At 39.6% G+C, this 22,587-nt stretch overlaps 1 protein-coding gene across 1 annotated transcript; it reads right to left on the bottom strand.

The window, feature by feature from the left end:
* Positions 1-1,719: 1,719 nt before the first annotated feature.
* Positions 1,720-21,005, bottom strand: VPS4B (vacuolar protein sorting 4 homolog B). Its single transcript, XM_038128530.1, has 11 exons — positions 20,823-21,005; positions 17,877-17,988; positions 16,339-16,489; positions 15,008-15,075; positions 13,216-13,335; positions 12,836-12,992; positions 11,491-11,639; positions 11,234-11,315; positions 9,026-9,245; positions 6,272-6,409; positions 1,720-4,417 (listed from the first exon to the last, which is right to left on the bottom strand). Exons 1-11 carry the CDS (start codon positions 20,847-20,849, stop codon positions 4,316-4,318), a joined length of 1,326 nt encoding a protein of 441 aa, XP_037984458.1. The 5' UTR covers positions 20,850-21,005; the 3' UTR covers positions 1,720-4,315.
* Positions 21,006-22,587: the final 1,582 nt, after the last annotated feature.

The raw sequence follows: 22,587 nt of genomic DNA, 5'->3' as shown, positions 1-22,587 counted from the left end.
CAGGCCAACAACAGAGTGAGTCAGAGGAAATTACTGTTTATAGTTGACAGAGTGCATGTGACACTGAGCATGTTTGAAAGCAAAGTCCCTGCCTTGAATAGCTTGGATTTAAATGAGTTGAGGCAGCAGAGGAGGAGCGAGGGCAAGCAAAAGCAAGTCCTGCCAATTCATGTTACAGTGCCTGATAATAGGTCACCAAGCAGGAAAGAAAACTCCGGCTGCATTATCAACATCAGGCCGTGTCATGTGTCAGTGAGTTATTTCCTGGAGATGTCTCAAAACACAACCAAAGCCATTTAGAAGAGAACCTAGCTCCTGCTGTGATGCAGATAGGACATTCTATTGTGTTTCTATGAGTAATGGTTGAGAAGTTCAGCTGAATGAGTCCAAAAATGTCAATTACTTCTGCAAAAGACTGGCAGATTGCACATGTGGCAGGTACCATGCACAGGTGGCATGGATGGATGGAAATCCAGTGTCCCTGAACTTGGGATATGAAAAAGGAAAGAAATATCCTTGAGTGTTTATTCATCAAGTTGGAGCCTCTCAGGTGGGAAGGCTGCAAAGGCAAGTAAACAGAAAATGTCACAAACCAGCGACCTAATAGAAAAACTCCCATCAGAAGGGTGTGTGTGCATGTAGAAGTAGGGAGGGAGAGGAAGAATTCTAATTAGGTCGCAGGGACCAAAAGATAAAAACAGGACAATCTTATCTAATACCTGGGCTGTCACTACACAAATGCCAGGACAGAGGATGAAGGACCAATTAAAAAAGTTTTTACGCAGCTAATTATGATGACAGAGGATTTGTGGAATAAAATCCCTAGATTAGTACGTTAATAAAAACCTAAAGAAAAATTGAAGGGGTAAGCACTGAAGCTATGCCACAAGAGCTACAACAAAAGCTGACTGCTCAAGAATAAAAGAAACAATGTTTTGATAAGAATTAATTATCTGCTGGAATAGCAGCACAGTATGAAACAAACAGTCCACTGAGTTCTTGCAATAGTTTACGTAAGTTACAGGAATGGCTTTAAGTCAACCATGATTACTAGGGTGAATCTGGTTAAGACCAAAAACATGTATGGAAGCCAATCTTGAAAGAAGCTTGTCATTCTGGAGGAAGGAAAGAGTAAACAGCAAAATGAAGATGTTCCTGCATATTTCAACATATTCAGAACTATTAAATAGCTTCCTGTCAAGATAATCCTCCAAGGAACAACAAAAAATGTGGAATATTCTTATTAAGAACACTAAATAAACACCAAAAGTAGATAAAAACACCTGACCAGAGAATATTCAGCAGCCTCTTTGCTTCAGTTGACAAAAAGAGCAAATTCTGACAGGCAGGAACATGAAAAAAGCCAATTCCAGACTATCTCCCTCAGCTACATTTGTTCTGCTCCACTAGTTAAAACAAAAGCATATGAGTATATTCAAAGACCAGCAGACTTGAAAAACCAAACCAAATGAAAAACTTAAGAGATTTATGGAAGACTGAAAAGATTTGTATGCTTTTGTTATGCTAGACAAGAACAAAATGGCAACACATAAATCAAATGACTTTGGAACTTGACATCAGTCAGGGAATGCAGGAAAAAATATAAGTTGATTTACTGAGCTATTCTAACCCTGTAAGTATGTACATCACGAGACAGACCACAAATGGTAGGAAATCCAAAACTTAATGTCACTGTGAAGAAACCATCTGTGAAGGACATAAGCACATACAGAAGTGATTTAATTGAAAAATTATTTTACACACAGGAAGGAATATGACATTTTTTCATTTTACAGTCAGAGTAAGCAGTAACACCAGAAGGTATGAAAACAATTTCTAAGCTAACCAACCAAGGATCAGACCTCATTAGAAATGTACAACTACTTTGTCCAGTATTTACAGAGGTTTTGATTATTCAAAGCAAATACAGCCTTTCATGAATTCTTTGATTTAGAGTATTTTCAATTAACACTGAAAACTAAAAAGTGATTTTGCACACTCCCTTGTTAGGCTATCATCTGCTATGGATAACTTGGTGAAGAACCTTGGTGATATGTATATAAATTTATCATAATTTTACAAAGACAGCAAACCAAAAAGTTGCCCTTGTAGCTGCAATTCTAAGCAGCAAAGTTTATTTGGAATATGTTTCTAAAAACAACTTTCAACATCAAATAGTAAAGGTTCTGTTACAGATGTCATCTGAGCAAGCAGCAAGATGTAAATTTAAAACATACAGTATATTTTTCTTTTGCATTAAAGATATGAGATTATACAGTTAAGCATATGGAAGCCCATAGGACAAATTAGCTTACCACAAAAAGGAAAAAATAAACAAAAAATGTTCCTGAGAATTTTAAGATTGCAAGATTGCAGTAAGGACTCTCATTTTTCAAAAGGTCAAGAGATAAATACTTCAGACAGTGGCTTCAAACCTCTGAAGGACAGCCACGCTAGAATGTGGCTCGCTTCTGAAGTGTTCACAAGAGAAAACTACAAACCAGATCTTGTTGCGATAAGGATTACATTTACTAACCATAGTTGCCTGTACCTATGCTGGAATTCCTGCCCTCACCCACTCCTTTTCCTGCCATCCCCCCAAAAGCTGTCAGAAAGATCTGCAGCCCACTGATTCACATTTACACATTCTGATGTAAGACAAAGGTAAAGCTGTGTAACTGAAGGATTTTGAAAAAAATGCTTCATCATGTTAGTAAAAAAAAGCTCAGCACCTTGCAGATCAAAGAATATTTAACTATTTTGTTTGGCTATTAAACATGGAAACAAAAGTCTGAGAAGACAATAAAGCAGTAAAAACTAGAACATAACATTGAAGAATACTCAAATGACATAGCTGACGTACTACAACATTTTACTTAATTAAAGTACAGAAAATGTCACCCATCCTATGATTTTATAAAGTACACAAAATATGTACATAGAAGAAACCAAACCCCACCAAAAGATGATCATATTTGTGCATATGTACATAGAACATACACACCTAAAATGTGCAAATTTCTTTTAATGTGAGTTAAACAAGACATTTGCAGGATAGAGTTTTACAATGATAATGGAAGATATAGTATTCTAGATATTCTAATGATGTTTCATATCTACAGCCAGTGCAAACTTACAAGGCACAAACTCAATGCTGATGCTGTAGTGTTTTAAGTTACATTCAGGCACATCTCCATTTGCAGTTCTGCAGAAAAAGAGCAATGGAAGTGCTACTTCTATACTAAACTGCCAGCCTTCTCTCCCAGTTGAAGCACTAAATTGATGTAACCTATATGCTACAGTTACCAGTGGGGTTCTGGGTTAATTTATCGCTGGAATGGCTGTGGCTAAAACATCTGTTCTAATCTCCTTGCATGTGAAGTATGCTGTTTCCCAAAATACCTCCCAGACATTCTTCAAAGACTACATATACCTTGCCAGCCTCAACACATGGGATCTTAGAGAACATTACTAATGCTTTTTTCTAACTTCAGTCAAAACTTCACCAGGAAGAGAATCCAGATTTTAAAAAACAAAACAACAAATAAAATAAATCCAAACAACCCCCAAAGAAGAGCCAGCAAAACACCTTCTGAGTTAGTTGCATTTAACAAACTTGTGTTAAATTGCATACTGACAGTGTGTACCAGCTAGTAAAGAGTTAAAAACAAAGCTTGCTGTTTAAGGTAAAATTTTAACACAGCATCACAGAAGAAAAGCCAAATAACAGGTCCATCAATATTTAGTCAAAGTACTGGCCCGTGTAGTCTTATCCTCACAGTGTTTTCTTTCTTACTTTAACAGCAAACCCACACTTGCAGAATGCTTGATTAGAAAATTTTGTTGCCATTTTCCTAAATGAAATGAGAGCAATTAATACATATGCTGATTGACTGATATTGAAAACACCTGACAAATATGTTCTCTCCCGCCCCTTAAAAAGGTTTTTGGCCTTACTGGGAGGTAAGGTCAAAAACTAAAACTCACTGGTATCCAGGTCTAATATACTACCTAATATGGAACTAGTAATTTAAAGCTTTCTAGTATTTATTAGACATTACCACATCACTTTGCTGTCTCACCCTAAAATTGCATTTTTGTATTATTTTTTAATAGAAGACATTTAATAAGACATCTGAGGAAAACAATACAATACAAAAGCTTAAGGGTCTTTGCAAAGGTATCTTCTATTCCTTCTGCAAAGTAAGAAAGGGGGATTTTATTGGCATTTATTTGAAGTGCCATGAATATAGACACAAGAATATTTTAAAAAGAAGAAAAAAAAAGGTTCTAATGCTTCACACATATCTTTGGTTTAGCCTTCCTGACCAAAGTCTTCTGTAAACTTCTTTAACTTCTCCAAGTCCTGTTCATTAACTGTTGGTTTTGTGCTAGCAAGCGACCTGAGCATATCGGCCTGTCAGAAAAAAAAACATGTTTTCAGAAACAAGTATAGTACCACTGCTAGCAATTTTGATGCCATGACCAATATACATTAAAAAAAACATTAAAAAGTTCCTGTTAACACAAAACTTTAAGTAAGCCTGAACACTTCTGCACAGAGGCAGCCTTTTAACCCTTTGAATACAGACAAAGGTCAATGAGTTTTCCAATAACAAAATCATAACCTCAGGTTTAGGTTTAAGCCACTCATCCATTCAAGTTTTATTCATCTCGTTTTTTTAAAATAACTGAACTTTTCTTTGGTCAGTTACTATTTTCAGCCCATGTTTAACTACAGCAGATTAAGTGGAAAACAATCAGATGTTCCCATGTACTCTTCACAGTCCAGCAATGTAGAACACGAGTTTGTGATTCATCTCTAGCAAAGTTTTACTGCTCCTGACTGGTAATTTCTGTCTCTTCAACTCAGTAAATTTCCTAGATAAATATTTAGATGCTAGGAAATGGAGTTTCGAAAAAAAGTCATAGGTCTATGACGTTGAAAGCTGCAGTTAAAATACACTATGAATAAAAAGGGTAAAGAAAACGAATCAATTCCCAGCCAAGGGCAACTGAAAAAAGTAGATGCCCAACACCTCATATTGCTATAAATTACGGGTAAAATAAAAAAAATAGTATAATGGTTTTCCACACATGAAATTTGTCTCATCAGACCAGAGGCACCCTGCTCAAAAAGAATCAAAGCCTTATATTTTAAGGACAAGAACTGATTTTGGACACTGAAACATCTGCCTGTAGTGCATCAGTGCCCAGGTACCATTAGGAGCACACAAGGACCTGCTGTCTTTAATTCCAGGAAGAACTGATTAAAAATCCAATTAGATCATGCAGAGAGAAGTTTTAGGGCAGGCCTGCACCTGCATAAATCTTTTTCTACCTCCTCAGTATGCAAATTCACACAGGAAATTATTTTCTGAAATAGGGTGACAGTTCTATTTTCAAAGCATTGCCCGTGATTCCCCATGAAAGGCATTGATTTCTTTAATTCCTTACAAGACTGTTTGCACACAGGAAACTACAGCAACACAGATTTGCTATTAAGTGCTTCTCACAAACTCTGTACTTTAATACAAAATTTTCTTCTTCTGCTCTTGGGGAAAAATACAGAATGAGTGTCCAGCAATTGTTTTTTTTTCTTAAGCAAGGATCTAAAATTGAAAACTGTCTTACATATTTTATTCCCTAGGCCAAAGCAAATATTTTCATGTGCACAAAGAAAACAGCAGAAAGAGCTGTTTCACCTGTAATAAATTTAAACCTAGACTACCATTATATCAAATGGTAGCTTGATATAATGGTATATAAATATAAATATATATAAATATAAATTATATCAAATTATATAAAATCTTCTTACATTTTGGTTTTATACTTGTATCTATTTCATGGGCAATATTTACCTATAGAACATCACTTCCTAATTTACAGGGAATGTAATTTTCCATTTCCCAGTATTAATACCACAGTGATGAGAAGAAAGTGTATCATGGTGCAGGAACCCTAAAGGTTTTAAGTGAATAAAAGCCAAGTGAAAGAACAGTGCAAGAGGCAGATACTGTCTATGGATGAAAATATGGCAGCTGCGTGCCAGCAGATAAGAATAAGAAATGCTTATCAGGGATAGACAGCTGTCTTTTTCATAGCATGCCATACTGTAGTGATTTATGTTGAGAATTGAAATGTTATCGGGTATGCCCAGCATTTCTGAAAACGAACATCTCATCCAATTGTCCTGAAAAAGACTCTTTATCTTCAAGTCTTTTCAGAGTTCTGCAAAATAACAAAGAAATGCTACAGGAATACCTACCATGGAAACTCTAGGCTCCAGTAATTTATCACCTGGGACGTCCATCCATGTCATTTCTTCGGCTCCAGGATCTCCTGGAGAGCAAGGGGTGAATAAATCTACCATCATATTTGGATTAGACACTGATGGTCCTTTTACCTAAAAATAAGAAAACACTCAGTTTATGTGAGTTATTATTTCGAAGACAGAAACCAGAAGCTGAACAGCACCCCAAGCAAAAACCATTCTTTGATTTTATGCAGATGCCCTACCCATTGGGAACACATGTCCTGCGAAAGAGAAATTGTACAAGTGTACAAGGTATTATTCACCTTGAAAACATGCAACTGTAGCCAGATACTTAAAATCACATCAGGTCAAATCCCAGAAGCCACATCCTCTTAAGGCTGAGGATTTCTGTGGAAAACTGACATGCCAGGAAATCTGCTTGGTGAAGACTACCCTTCCTCCCTGGTCACTTTAGGAGTTCATTCATCGCTAGTTAACAGCTCTCTAAAGGCTTCCCAGTGCTTTTCGCTGTGACATCCCGCCTTCCCAAACTCCCAGCGCCTTTCCCGGCACCACCTGAGCAGCGCTCCGTAGAAAACAGCGCCACCTAGCGGGAGAACAAAACAGCCTTTTTTTGTCCTCCCCACACAGACAGACGGACAGACACAAAAAAGCTGCTCCGTGCATCTGTTCCCTTTGTGCAGTACACCAACGATTTTGCCTTCCCTCGCTGTTCCCTGCAGCACCACACACCCACGGGAACGCGGAGCATACACAGAGGCTAAAGGACAACACACCGACTGACTAGGGACAGAACTGGATCTGCTGTTCCAAGCTGTATTTAGAGCAAGATGCTGGGCAGCAGATTGTAATATTCAAACTGCACTCTGGCAAACCTGCATTATCACACATGGCAAGGAAAGGTTTACAGTTAATGACTGACAACTGAGGAAAGCTCTGCATCCAATTAAAGCATTAACAATACAAGTGGAATCAACTAGGCTCATGTCAGAGTGTTCAAAGTATTACAGTTGTGGGGTTCTTCCTTCCTTTTTTTTATTTTCTGAAGCAAAAATAGTTAAGACGCAAGAAGCGCTTTTGAAGTTGTTCCACAAACTGTGACAACTGAGGTTATTTCATTGCTCCATGGCAAGCTGAAACATGCCTCAGATTGTTCCAAATTTGAACTAAACACTAAAAGCTAACAGCCCTTCAGCCAGAAATGCCATTGTCACGTAAAGTTAACAACAGATAAATACTTCAGACATCACTGCTTAAGGGAAGGAAGCATCTAGAAAATCCTTGATATATCAAAGTCACTGTTTATTTATCAACAAATACAGCTTACATCGCATTGTAACTGTGAGTTATGCCCAGAAGTTAAATTTCCTGTCCTCTCATATTCTGGACCATACTGGATTTAAGTGTGTCTTTCTCTTTGAATCTTAAGCTGAATGAGTTCATTGGAAGAAACCACATTGGAAAAAAGGAGCCTCTCTTCAAAGTGAGTGTAGCTGTTTGGTTCAGGGCCCTTAACCCTTTTATGTCAGGTTGAGTTACTGGTAAAAAAACTGTAATTGTAACTGAGATGACAAAGAACCGCTGCCAACACAACATACATGGTACTCGACATCTTAGGATCTAAAGTTTTTCCTACCACACCGGCTCTTTTAAGAAGCAACAAATTAAGGTTTCCTTTTACAGCAGTTAGCACTTCTGCAGAATATCCTGACCCACCTTCACCCAAAACCCATGAATTTCTGTAAAAATCAAACTTTGCACTAAAAATGTTAACAAAAAGTACCTTTATTGTGGGCCTACTTTAAAATAGGCTACACAGCAAAATAAAATTATATGCAACTGATACACATTGAATATATTTTAACCTCTGTTTAGAACCATTGATACTAACACTCCTTTTTTTCCATTTAAGAGTTTACAGTTTTCAGGGAACAATAAATTTGACTGAACAAGGCCCATCTGTGCAAATTCTCCAGGGGAAAGACATTCTCAGATGTAATGCATTTAGACCAGTGGTAAAGAATGCCAACTGGTTGATACAGATAAAGTTTCTGAGATTTTATCTGTAAAGTTTTACAGATAAAGTTTCTGAGATTCTAATTTTGTGAAGAAACCTTACTTAAGTCAATACATAGCATGTAGAGGTAACTGGAAGATAAGCCAAACAATATAGTTTGAATAGGCTCTTTGGTGTGTACCTATGTAAAAGTAAACTGTTTTTTACATTACAGCAGTGTAAATGAAACACAGACCTTGCTCAGTTGTGTTGCATCTTTACTACTGTAACTGATTCAATGTTTCTACCAGAACTCTACAAGAACCTTAATTTTTCAGTTTAAAAAATATGCCAAGTAAATAGAATGTGCTTAAGTACAATTCATCTGTTCTCAAGTGGATGAGGGATACTTTTCTTTTTTTTCCCAGCATGTTAAGAACCACTTAACTTGAAATAGAAAAAAAGCACTTCTGTAACATTGCCATTTAAATGGCAAACGGAATGCTTTTAACGCTCTCTGGAGACATTAAGAGTCAAAGCATGAATATTCAGAAATTAGCTCCACCAGACTTATGGCAGGACTAGAGGGGGTACGGGAAAAGGAAGAACAGTTCTCCCCAGTCAATAAAAGGGACATTCATAAGCACGCAGTATTACCCAAAACCAAATTCAGTTTATTTGTAAGGAATTTTCAAATTAAGACTGTTTTCATAAATGAAGTAACTTGAAAAATTTTGATTCCTACTTACTTTTTTAAAGTGAGTCGCTGATTGCACTTTTCTAACAGGCTGCATCAATGCATCACGGACAATGATGCTTATATCTGCACCAGAATAGCCATCAGTTCTCTTCCCAAGCTCTCGATAATCTGAGTCTTTTAGGTCATTTGGAGTTGACCCAAGGTGAAGTTTGAACATTGCAGCCCTGGCGTGGTCTTCAGGTAAAGGAATATAAATACGCTTCTCAAACCTGGTTTAAAAAAGACAAAAACAAAGCGTTCCCAAGATGCCAACTCATGCAGGTGCACAATGGAAAGAGCTCATGCAAATGAGCTTGCTTCTAGCAATATTAAAAAGCAGTTTCAGTACAATAAACCTTTAAAAAAATCTGATGCAAATATTCAGCAACCTGTTCTCATAAATAATACTTTAGTTAGTATAAGCTAATAGCCAGAATATAACAACTGCTTCCTTTCCATTACAAAATCCTTCTCTCCAGACTGACACTTTTCCAGCAGAGTTTGAGTCTTAAAAGAAAAAACTGAGAGGAAGAAGTATTTAAATGTTAAAGTGTATTTGAACAGATTTCACACTCAAAGAAAGAAATGCCTGATAACAAGTTTATGCAACAACTTTCTACAGTCTCCAAACTAAATTAAGAAAACACCATAGATGGAAGTAAATTTGAAGTCATTCTCAAGAAAATATTGGTAACAGCAGTTCCTGCTTTGAAGCATCATCTGTTCTCAGAGTGGAGATTACCTCTTACCAACAAAGTAAGAGCAACTCCAAATCCTGCTGAAGACAATAAATCTGATATACATGACAAAGTGGCTCAAATCCATGAAAAATTAATTTTATTACAGCCATTGTTGTACAAGTTCCTTTAAGTCTTGTGGGAAAGAGCTAGGGAATTTCTCTTTAATTTTCCTGAGAATGAGAAAATGGTTTGGGTTGAGAGAGACCTTGAAAATTGTCTAGTTCCAACCCTGCTTCCAACCCCCCCTCCCCTAGACCTTCCCCTAGACCAACTTACTCAATACTCCATCCAGCCTGGCCTTGAACACTTCCAATGATCCACAGCTTCTCTGGGCAACCCATGCCAGTGTCTCACCACCCTCATCATAAAAAATTTCTTCCTTGTGCCCAATCTAAACCCATCCTCTTTCAGTATGAACAACTGCCCCTTGTCCTGGCATTAACAAGCCTGGGAAAAAAACCAAGGAACATCTCTCCACCCTTCTAGTAAGTTCCCTTTATATACTGAAAGGCCACAATAAGGTCTCTCTGGATCCTTCTCTTCTCCAGGCTGAACAGCCCCACTCTTGCAACCTGCCTTCAGAAGAAAGGTGTCCCGATCATTGTCATGGCCCCCTTCTGAACACACTCTATCAGGTCCATGTGTGTCTTTTACTGTGGATCCCAACCAAAGCTGGAATTTCAATAATGACTTGAAATTCTCAGCAATACCTTCACTTCTAAATCTGGCTCATACAACCCTAGAGTCATGCAGATGAGAAGTGACATCTGAAGGTGACCTGGTCCAACCCCAAATCAAACTGAAGTATGGCCAGCTTGAATTCAGTATATAAATAAAAGTCAGTGTCAGTCACAAAGAAAAATCAATGATTCTTTAGTCAACAAAAATGGCCATTATCCAAGCTGTGTCCTCATCACAACATAATCCTATTTGTCACATAACTGTATCTGTCCTGTGCTTGCTCTGCAGCTCAGAGACAAATCCAAATAATCAGGTACAGGCAGTCCTGTATCTGCAAAAGTCCTTTATCTGCAAAACAGCAGTTAAAAATCACAAGTTAAGCCTGACTGGCAGAAAAACAGCATTTCTCTGTAAGATTACACTTCCATGAAAAAACTCAAGCTACTCACCAGTTTGTTACTAGCCAAAAAGGAAAGCTCTACCCTCTCTTGCCCTTCTGAGGCATGTACTTCCTAACTTGTCCCCTAAGCCCCTCAGAAAACCAGAAAGCAACCAGAAAACTCCTGTTTTTTCAAGCATAATCATCTAACCAAAAAAACAGATAAACTACAGGACAAAACAACCTACCTCTCTCTAAAGGGGCAAGTGACTATCAGTTTAGCTGTCTGCTTCATGGAATTGAGTTGCAGAACATTAACCATGTTTGCAAACACGAGCTGGATTAACACCTTAAGCACTCTGGCTGAAAGCTCACACCCATTGTGAATTGCACACCATGAAAAAAAATGCCATCATACCTTCTCCTGATAGCAGAATCCAAAACCCAAGGTATGTTTGTTGCTCCTAAGACCAAGATTCCTTCATTGTCAACACCAACCCCTGTATCAGGGCAGAAATAATTTCACAGTTTAGATGATAAACAGAGATTGCTTTAAAAAGCCAGCAAAATTTAATGGGGTGGAACTGCAGATATTTTTAGTATTTTAATGCAAGTTACACTTAAAAATACATGCATCGATTTCTCTGTCTGATTTTGAAAACCAAATAAACTTACCTTGCATCTGGACTAGAAATTCCGTTTTTATCCGTCTAGCAGCCTCGCTTTCGTTTTCACTTCTTGACCCACAGAGGGAATCTATCTCATCAATGAAGATGATAGAAGGTTTGTTTTCTCTGGCAAGCTGGAACAAGTTTTTCACTAATCTTAAAGAAGGAAACAGCTTCAGCTATATTAATAATTACAACAGCAGAAACACATAACTTCAGATTGTGATACAGTCATTTCCTTTAGAGAATGCAAGGGGGAAAAAGCATTAACATAAAGTTACTCAAAGACATAACATTGTTCCAGCTCCATGACTCAAAACTACACTGAATGAGAGAGCCCAGAATAATGAAAAAAAATTAAGAGTGCTCCAGGCATGATTTTGCAAGATAAAGCCCTTTTTTGGTTTACACTTCTACATGACAGCCTGGACTACACAAAATCACCAATTAAGAAAGCTTTTTTCTTTTGAATCTTTCTCTAAGTATTTCTAACTTAAATTAATTCCAGAGATTTTGTAAGAAATAACATGTATCTTTACTTTATACAATTTCACTTACTAAATAATTTTTGTATGACAAGAAATATTGGTTTCAAATCAAATAAACAAAACAACCTAAACCAACCCCCATATAGTCCTAGCCTTCTCTCATGAACACAATTTACTAGTTTAGAAAAGAAAAATAAATAGGAACATGCTGGGAAATTCTTCATATTACAGCACTAAATCTCAGGCAACAGTATCAACTGAAGTCAAACATAAAATCTAATGCCAAGCTAGTCTCCACTTCTGTATTCCTTTTGCAACAGAAGAAAAGCAGCTTAAGGTTTCCAGCTTTCTGGGGAAAAAAATAACTCACTTGATCTACTAACCTTTCTTTCTCATTCTATCAGCTTTAAACAGTATTGCTCAGTTGTCCCACACTTCAAACTATTAAGTGATGGTTATGACAAGTATGCTTATCATTCTATGAAAATCCTTTCCCTATAAACCCAGAGCTTTTTATTAATTCAGGAAGTCTCTTTTGGAAGACTAGATGGACTAATTCCTGGACTTCTAGACTGCAGCCATGTCACACCAGCTTCTTGGTCTTCTTCATACATCACACAGTAACAAAGAGAGAGTTAGCATGAGCTCTGTAGTGCTCCCAAAATCTTTTTGAGCACTGAAAAGAGTTTCTCAAAATGCAGCATATAATGGTATCTTTACATGGCACTGCAGCATGAAGCACAGAAACGCCTAGATGGTTTTTAAAAAGACAAGACCATTCTCTTAAATTCTTTATGGCAACTTATCTCTATAATAACTTCCTCTCGACAATGTTTTCCTGGACCTCTGGCAACTCCAACTTACTTTTCACTTTCACCTAACCATTTTGAGACAAGGTCAGATGAAGATACTGAGAAGAAGGTAGAGTTGTTTGCTTCTGTTGCCACAGCTTTTGCTAAATAAGACTTTCCTGTTCCTGGTGGTCCAAATAGAAGAATCCCTCTCCAGGGTGTTCTCTTGCCTGCAAGAGAGAAACCAGCAGTTTTCAAAATACTATTTTCTGATTATCCTCCTCTAGGGTGCTCAGAGGTTTTCAGCATCTACCCATGAAACTTCTGTCAGATGGATCAAAATCTCTTTGTTAAGAGATCAGCTTGAGTCTGTGACACATTAGCACAACACACTTCACAGGCCCCAGTGCCAGTCCTGACTGGCCAATAGTAAATAAATGCTGTAATCCTGACCTGTAAACAGGTGTGGAAATTTAATGGGAAGGATGACTGCTTCTTTAAGGGCCTCTTTGGCACCTTCAAGGCCAGCAACATCACTCCATTTGACATTTGGTCTCTCCATAACAATTGCTCCTGTAAGAAAAGATTGTCTAAGTTAGTGATGTACGTATCTTTTTACAATTACAATAAATTCCATTTGGTGAAAAAAGAAATCTACACCCATGTCTATACTGAATAAAAACAAGGCATTTCTAAGATGATAGGAACACTGAATTCCGTAAGTCAAATGGATGTTATTTTTAGAGAAATCTGTCACTTTTTTTTTTACCAAAATAAACCATGGGTAACAAGAGCATTTGTGAGTTAGTCGAAGTCCTGGCACCATCTCATAACTCAACCACCATTGCACTTCCCAAAAAAAATGAAATTTAATTTTAAACAATGTAGCTGCACTAGCTCAGGATTTTTTAAAGTTTCTCCAGCAGATGAAGTAACTGGTTGGTATCTCCAGAGATGCAGAAAACAAATGGATCATCTAATGGAAAAGAGGTTTGAGAGCTAGGGCTAAAAGCATCAGAAAGGTTATATGGATCCTGCTTAGCTGTAGAAGTATTTTCTTACTTAAGGCACATTCAAAGTTTTGCACCAAGTCTCATCTTCCTCAGTCAATGAGTTCAGCCAATTAAACTGTAATTCAGCCTTCTCTTCAGATTGGTTAGTCTAGCATGGTAAAAATTTTGTCTCGACTACTTCTAGATGGGAAAACTTGGAACTCAGGTAGTAATAGGTTATTAGACCTATAATATTAGATCTTGTAATCCTAGCCACTACTTCTATCTGAGGTCAGATTTATGTGGTAAGAAACGAAGTCTGTATAGTGAGAGACAGGAGAGGAGTTCAATGCTCATCAATTTTCTGTCACTTTTTAAAAAAACAGGAAACTGTCTCTTACAACTGTGCATAGGATTAAATAATGTGCAGAGAAGTAGAAAAAGCACAGCACAGTTTCCAGCGGTGATACAACAGCTCCTGAAATTACACAGGCACAAGATCTGGTAAATGCATTTGATCTTTGTCACAGTGAAAAACAGGAGAACAATGAGGTTTCTTCAGATCCATAAGCATGTTCTGGTAGGGAAGTTCTGAACAGTTCTTCATTATTAAAGGGAAATAAATGTAAAAAAGCCTCCTTTTTTACTGCACACCAAACTGCTGGTAGCTGCTATACATTGTTTCACTGACTGTGTTCTGTAAAAACGTTCAAAATAAAAATAGCGTTCAAAAACCCAAACTGTGCTACTGAACTGGGACAGCATCATCACTGCATATGAGAAAATGCTGCCTGTTATTATAAATGGGCAAGAATCCATGTTTCTTACTCCTAAACATGGATTCCAGTCTTTTTGTGAAAACAGTTCTGCTTACACTACGTATTTGTATCATCATTTCCTTAGCCTCTAGGCGACATGCTAGTGCACTTCAGAGCAAAAAAAACCACTAAATGTTTAGCCAACAGCTACCTGGGATTTTGCAACTTCTGTTGGAAAATGCTGGCTTGATAGGTGACACAATTTTAACATAAAGTACAGGGTGCAGGAGATACAGTTCAATGTAGTCACTGTATAAGTTCATGGCACACAAGTCCCTTTACTTCCATAAAGACTATGCTTTTGCATGTGAAGATTACATACTAGCTGAGCCACTAACAGACATTAAGTTAATCCATAAAATTTAGATGGCAAAAATATAGGAACTTGCTTAACTGAAGTAATCCCTATTTAAAGAACAGGATGCTTCAAATTACCTTGAAGTTGATTCTGTAGCTTCTTTTTTTCAGGGTCCTCTGATTCCCCTTCCCCATCACTGTCATTCCTGTTTTGGAAACAAAATGTTGAAATACAGTAAGACAGACTTCTGTCTTAGGATAAAAATCAGAATGCAAAAAGCAGAAAACCCACCAGGCTGAGGAATTAAAGAAACATTGAGATGCTTTCAGACCTCTAGAGGTTTACATGACTGTAGAAAAGCAGAAGCACACTTTTCTACGATTGCTTTCCAATTCACCCTCCTTTGCCATTTTGACTTCCTCTTAAGGGTCTGAGCCCTCTTAACACACTTCTCATCTGTTTTGAGCCAGCTTTTAGGAAATACAAGCCCTTATATCCAGCAACACAGAGGTGCTGGAATGGTTTGTTTGTAGACATTGGCACTTTTCCACTATCTGGACATGCAACAGGACTTGGCCAATTCCATCTAGCACTACAAAACTCTCATCAGAGCAAAAGAGACTGGAAATTAAAGCAAAAGAGACTAGAGAGGGAACAGCTGGAGTGGAGGTCATGAAAATACATGTAGCCTTTGTGGTATTACCATTTCCTTCTATTATAAATAAGCAGAAGATGGTACAGCTCAAAAAAATAAGGCTGATGAGATGAGCAGACACTGAAAAAGACTGATCATGTGAAGTTTTAAGAGACAACTGAGCAACTTTAGCTGTTCAGGACTCCTAGAAAGGGCAGTCCCACCAGAAGGTATAATCCTGAATCCTTCCTCTCTCCTATCCCAATATAGGGAGTAGCAAAGGCAAAGGAGGCTGGGCTTGTTTGGGTGGCTCTGCTTGTTCAACTCTCTGATATGCAAAGTGAGAAACAAATCTAAGAGAAGGGAAGCAGTGGAGAGACCAGGCAGCAGCAGCACATTGGAAGGATTCAGTCCACCTTACAGAACTTTACCCTACACAGGGCTTTTCATCTGTTGTCAAGTGTGAGACAGATCAAACTCAGTAACCCCAGTAATGACCAGTCTGAAATTATATTTTAGTTACTAAGTATTTAAATGCAGAAAGCCTTTAAAGGTCCTCAGGGTCCTTGCCATTAAATACAATAATCATTGGATTCAACGGAAGCAGTTTTCATTCTTCAGTGAATTTCCTATGCAAACGTTCACATTTTAGTAAACAAGCACAGAAATGCTTGTAATTTTAATTCAAGTTATTTTTATTAGCCCACTGTACTTCAGCATTAGTAGTCATCTGAAGCATTTCAGAAACACAAGTTAAAATGATCTTTGAATAGTTGAAGTTTAGAATAAGCTGAGTTCAGGAAGTATTTTGCTTTACCTTCTCCAAAAACATACCCTTTTCCTTCAGCAGGACCAGACTCTTTAACTGGTTTTGGTGCAGTTTTTTCTCTCTTTTTCAGATATTCTTTCAGCTTTTCTGCTCGATCCAAGTATTCTGTACATTTTGCTCTAATGCTTTGTTTTGCTTTATCACCCTGTGCTTCATCTAAGAGTTTGAAGATAAACAATTCTTTGTTAACAGCAAAACACATGCGCATTAATCAAAAAACAAGACTAAAGGTTTGACTTCTTTATCTCTTATCAACATACCTCTCTCAGGGCTCATGACATAACCAAACATCTCAACTACTTATTTTTTCACTACACCTTGGAAAGAACTGACCAGAAGGATGTCATCATGTAACAGATATCAAATATTCACCTGAACATTGCCTTGGCTTAGAATTTGACTATAAAGGATTAAGGACATCAGCACTGGAAGCTTTTCTGTCAGCCTTTCAAGCTGCTAGACATTGTCTTAATAACTGCTTTTCTAAAATAGCTAATCAAGAAGCTGCTTGTGCTAGGCAATTTTTATTTAGAACCATACTTGACTCTTCCATAGCCTGCTAATTTTAAAAGATAAAGAAACATTACATAAAACATCTGAAAAAAACTGTGTTTCAACAGCCACACTGTTCTCATAATCACTATTACAGTATTTCAAACCAACGATCAAAATTTGACAAGTCAGGTTTTTCAGCTAAGTTTCCAAAATACACCAATATTGTTAAAAGCATAGAAAGTGATATTCTGAGAAAGTCTGTAAGATTTAAATGGACAGGAAGTGATAAACACAGATTATCCTAATAATAAAGGACTATAAAGAAAACTATTTTTTTCAAATCATGAAGATCTGTAAGTGTATTTTTGCCAGGCAAGCAACCCTAGCCCACCTACATTAGGGCTCGACCCACATTAAGAAAGCCCACTCCTTGCATACAAACACTGAATGTGGCACAAAAGGGACACAGAAGTGTGAAAAGGCATAAAGTAACGAGAATATGGAAACTGAAGAAAAATTGTTACATACAAATCCATCTCATACATTTTCTCGGCCAAGATAAACAGCAAGACTATGACATTAAGGAGCAAAAAATGTCAGCAGAGAGGCTTTAGAAGGGCAAGCGGCATGAATTAAAGGAGCAAAAAGCACTCTGCAGATACAGCAAAGACTTCATGTGTAACATGGTTTTCAGCACAACAGAAATACAGGGATCCCTGTACTTATTGTCATATTTCCTCGTGCAGTGGCCAGCTTGAAACACTGCTACAAAAGTCCAGAGGAGAGACAGCAAACACCTGCCTCCTGTCTTAAAAAAACCTAAAACAAAACACAAGTAAAAAATAATCTAACTTCTTACAAGAATGGAGCAAGCACACAACACAGTAAAGGTAAAAGCTGCAAAATATATGACCTCAGTCAAACTACAATTAGCAAGTATCAACTGTTGATGAGAGCAAAAATTTAAATACTGATGTCAACATAGGAGATTACTCTTGTGCAATCTGACGACTAAACTCTACTTAATCATCCAACACATCACACTTACATTTAACAACATGGAGAAAATACTGCACGGCATGTTGGTACAAGCGGAAGGCTTCCTCATAGTTTCCTGCTTTATCTTCTTGTGCTGCCTTGCTAGCAAGGTCTATTGCTTTCTGTAACACAAACAAATAATTAATTGCTGTACAAGAGCATTTTGCGTGATCAGAGACCATTTAAACTGTTACTGTTCTTTGATGGCCAGTTTTTCTGCTCCTCCACATTCACTCCGTCAAAGTTGAAGGCAATTGATTGTCATAGATGGTGTTTTGTACAAAACACAATATTTCCATCCTTTTACAAACAGTAGGATTTACAAACTGCTGAAATTTACTAGCGCACAGAGAAGTGCAAGGCAGAGGGACAAGTTTCTGTGTACTAAGCTGGAACTACTACTATTTTGTCTATGCAGTCTGTCTTACCAATCTCTTGCATTTCTTATGGAAAGATTTGGAAATCCATTATAAGGCTTGGGGTTTTTTTATCACAGACATCGAAACTTTGAACTATGATACAGATATGCTGTTTAAGGCGTGGTTTAGGGGTGCACTTGACAGTGCTGGGTTAATGGTTGGACTCAATCTTTTCCAGCCTAAACAATTCTATGATTCTATGACTGATGACATCAGTAAACCCTGTAAACAGCAAAGTCAATATAGGAAGTACTTGATTACAATCACTGAAACTAGCACTACCACTCTTCAAACATTATGCTTGGAGACATCTTCAAAGACCAGTTGCTTAGCTTCTCTAGGACAATTTAGATTCTTGATATCCTAGTGAGAAATTCCAATTATCACTCTGGTGGGAAAGGAGAAAAAAAAAACCCCAAACTGACAGAGAACATACCCAAATCTTAAGCATCAAAGAGTTCTATGAAAAGCTATGAATGGATTTTTACTTTATTTGTTCAGCTAGTTTCAAATAAATCCGACTGAGATCTAAGCCACTGTATTGCACACACTGCCCTGTGGATTTATTGTATCACCACTATTCCGTTGCTCGCTTTTTAAGTGCTTATTACTTTTTATTACACTTTCCTTCTTGGAATGCCCATACCACTTCCAGACAATTAAAACTGTCATTTTGACCACCAGTTCATGTAAGCTGAAAATAAGCAGTCAGCCAGAATTAACCAACACCAACTAAATATTCTACAGTCCCTCACCTATTTTTTCCCATGTGTTTCCCTTTCCTAAGCATTGCTAGTATGCTCAGGATGATTATGTAATGTCAGGGAGCAAGGCTGAGAGTTTTAACTGCAGCAAGGAGCTTCCACTGGACATTCCAGTACAGATACTCTTGTACTGTACTGTACGTGTACAGATACACTACCCACACTCTTCTGTGTTTCAGGCAGAAAACAGCTAGTTAACAGCAGCCATGAAAGAAACAGCAAAATATCGCGTTATATTGCTTTGTGTTGCTGTCTTGGAAGCAAAGATCATCTCAACAGGTCTACTTGAAATCAAAGGTATTTAAAAACAATGAACTAATTAAACAGACTATGGCTCTATTGTGGCAAGTGCTGGAGCACTGTAAGCATCTGTTTCTTCGGAACAGAACCAAAGTCTTTCCTTGTTGGAGAGGCTGGGAGCTCAAGAGCAGTTTCCCAGGTATGAATGGACAGCTGCCTCCTTGCTGCCCATTTTATGCTGACTCCCTTACGCACCTCTGTGCACCATTCAAATCTAGCAACAGAGCAAAAATTAACCCCCCAAACAGTTATTTTCATATTAAAGTTCTTAAGTCCTGCCTGTGATTTTAGTTACCACAGGGCAGCCCAGTAGCTGTATTACTGCCCAATATCCAGGGCAACCCCCTGGATCCAGTACAACAAAGACAGTGATGCATGTGACATTAATTCCCAAGAATAAATGGCAAAGATCACCTGCTAAAACAGAACTGTGTGAAAACAGGGCACGTCACAGACCTGCTCCTCTGAAACAGGCAATAGTCTGCATCAGGTATTGCCTGGTTTTGCTATACTCTCTTTTTGTAAACAACCAAAGACTATTACCTGGCTATTAGATTCTCAACTCTAACACTTCATTACATCAGCTGCATCTTAGCCTGTTACTGTGAAGAACACCACTGCTATCAAACAGAAAACATTATTAGAAAGTTGTATGAACTAGGGCATAGATGACCAGCTCTAACTATCCCTGAGGCACAAACTATATTTTATCAGGCCACGGGTTTGATAAAACATCACCCAAGGAAAGTTTGATGAACATCACCCAAGGAAAGAATGTCAGCTTAAAGAGGTGTCATTCTTCTCCGGCTTCTTATGAACCTTATAACATCTCCTCTAGCTTTGCCAATGCAAACATCACACCGGCAGTGTAAACACTGCGTACAAAAATGATCACGGTTCAAACATCCGAAGAGAAAAAAGGGCTGTTCGGACCGCACTTATTTCACTGCGGGGTCTGTTTTGCCGGCCAGCCGCAGCACCGATTACACCCCCGCAGCCGAGGGTTAACACAAGCGGAACAGCAGAGCAGGCAAGAGCTTCCTACAGCCGCCAGCAGCCTTACGGCAACACAAGCCAAACCACGCGTCCAGAGCAGAAGCGGCAACAGCGCTTCCCGGGCGGGCACTAGGCCCCGCTGCCCGCGTCCCGCAGGGCTGGTGCCCCCAGGGGCCCCCTTCCCGGGACCCCCTCCGCAGGGTCTCAGGGCCCGGGGCGATGAGGGCTGACGCCGCGGGCTCTGCCACCCCGAGCCCAAGCCGAGTCCCCCCCACGCCCCCTCGGCTGCGGTGCCCGCGGCCCTCCCGGCGGTGGCCCCGGCCCGCTGAGCAGGGGGCGTTCGCTCTCCCCGTGCCCCGGCTCCGCCCGTAGCCCCGGCCCGGGACACCCCCGGCCCCGCTCCTTCCTGGCACCGCCCCCCGCCCGCCGCCGCTTGCCGGGTCCGCCCCGCGCCGGGCAGGGCCGGCGTCGCTGTACCTGCAGGTTGCCGGTGTTGGCCGCCATGGCGGAGCGGCGAGGGGAGGGAGCGGGAGGAGAGTGGCGCGGGGAGCGGGCCCGGCTGCCGGTGGCGCAGCGCCCCTGCCCCGCCGCCCGCGGAACCCAAAGCGCGGCCTCCGCCGCCGCTTCCGCACCGAGCGCCCAGCGCCGCTTCCGCCTCCGCTTCCGGGCACGCCCCGAGCGCCCCGCCCGCCCCGGCCGCGGGTGCGCCCCGGCCCGCGCTCACCCGCTGGGTGCTCGGGCTGGGAAGGGAACTCTGGGGAACGTCAGGTGCGATCTCCCTGGCAAGCCAGAGTCACGTGGAGCAGGTGACACAGGAACGCACCCAGGTGGGGTTTGGAATCTCTCCACAGGAGAGCCCACGACCTCCCTGGGCGGCCGGTCCCACTGCTCTGCCACCCTCCTCGTAAAGTTCTTTTTCATGTTGAAGTGGGGCTACTTGTGCTTTTTTTTCTTTTTTTTTTTCTTTTTTTTTTTTTTTTTTGGTGGCCACTGCTCCCCGTCCTGTCGCTGGGCACCCTCAAGAAGAGTCTGGCACCGTCCTCTGGGCACCTGCCATGGGGATATTTATATGCATTAAATAAGATCCCCTCTCAGTCCTCTTTTCTCCGGATTAAACAGGCCCGATCCTGTTTAATCAATCATGACAGAGTCATGGGCAAGTGTCACTCACCCGTGGGTTAGTGACGAGGATCAGGTGACGCGCGATGCTTACGGAGTGGGGAGGAGGAAGTGACTCGGCACACAAGCAATTACAAACCAGTTCAAGAAAGCCAGCTTGCTGTATGGATGTAGGGACGTCTGCTCCAGCTTGCTGTATGGGTGTAGGGATATCTGCTAAATAAGTGCCATATCTTCCCCTCTGGTACATTAATTCCTTTGGGGCAAAGAAAAGTATCTGGCAAATTTAACAGTAATAAACCCCATTCTTCCAAGGACCTCCAAGTTACCACAGTGCAGCTTTGACTTAATAATTCCAGTGTAACTTTTTTTATTTCGTTTTGTTGTAAAAGAATAAAAATCCTCTGAACCTTTTTGCTATGGTCAGTAGGCTGTGTACTCTGGGCACAAGGGGAAAAGGCACATCCACAGTTTCCCCTGTACCAGGGAAGGTCGTGGTGAATTAAGTCATTAAGTCATTAAATCATCTGGTTGGCAGTTGATTTTGGTTAAGTGTCCTCACGAGTTGGGGATGCTTTGGTTGATTTTTAGACATGGTCAATAACAGCTGTTCTCCTTGGATCAACTGCAAATGTGTGAAGACATGATGTAGGAAAGACCAAGTCATGTAATCGGGCTTTGGGAAATGAGACGGTAAAGAGAATTTGCCGCTAAAGACAACTGAAATTGGCCAAAGTGAAAGGAGAGACGATTTCTAAAGGAACCTAATAGCAGAGTGGCCATCAGGATTCAAGCATAGCACCAATGGTGGGAGGGGGTCAAGAAAACTGGGTTAAAAATCGTATATCCATTTCTTTCTTATTCCATCTTCAAAGGATGAGGCAAAACCATCCCTTTTGCTCTTTCATGGTTGATTATGCCATCATGAAGCCTTTGGGCTACTTTTAACCTCCTTTTTATTTAAAACAGGCTACTTCCTTGGGGTATAATTTCCTTTTTGGCTTTACCTTCTCATTCTGCTTAGTGTAACAGACTATTCTCAGATTCGTTCCTGTTACTAGTAATTCTGTGTCATCTGTGCCTATGATTTTTAATTCTTTAATGTTATATTTAGGTTTTAGAC

This window comes from Motacilla alba, chromosome 2 (genome assembly GCF_015832195.1).
Source record: "Motacilla alba alba isolate MOTALB_02 chromosome 2, Motacilla_alba_V1.0_pri, whole genome shotgun sequence".
Classification (NCBI taxonomy): domain Eukaryota; kingdom Metazoa; phylum Chordata; class Aves; order Passeriformes; family Motacillidae; genus Motacilla; species Motacilla alba.
Note: the sequence above shows the minus strand (reverse complement) of the source record. Positions and strands in the feature narration are given on the sequence as shown.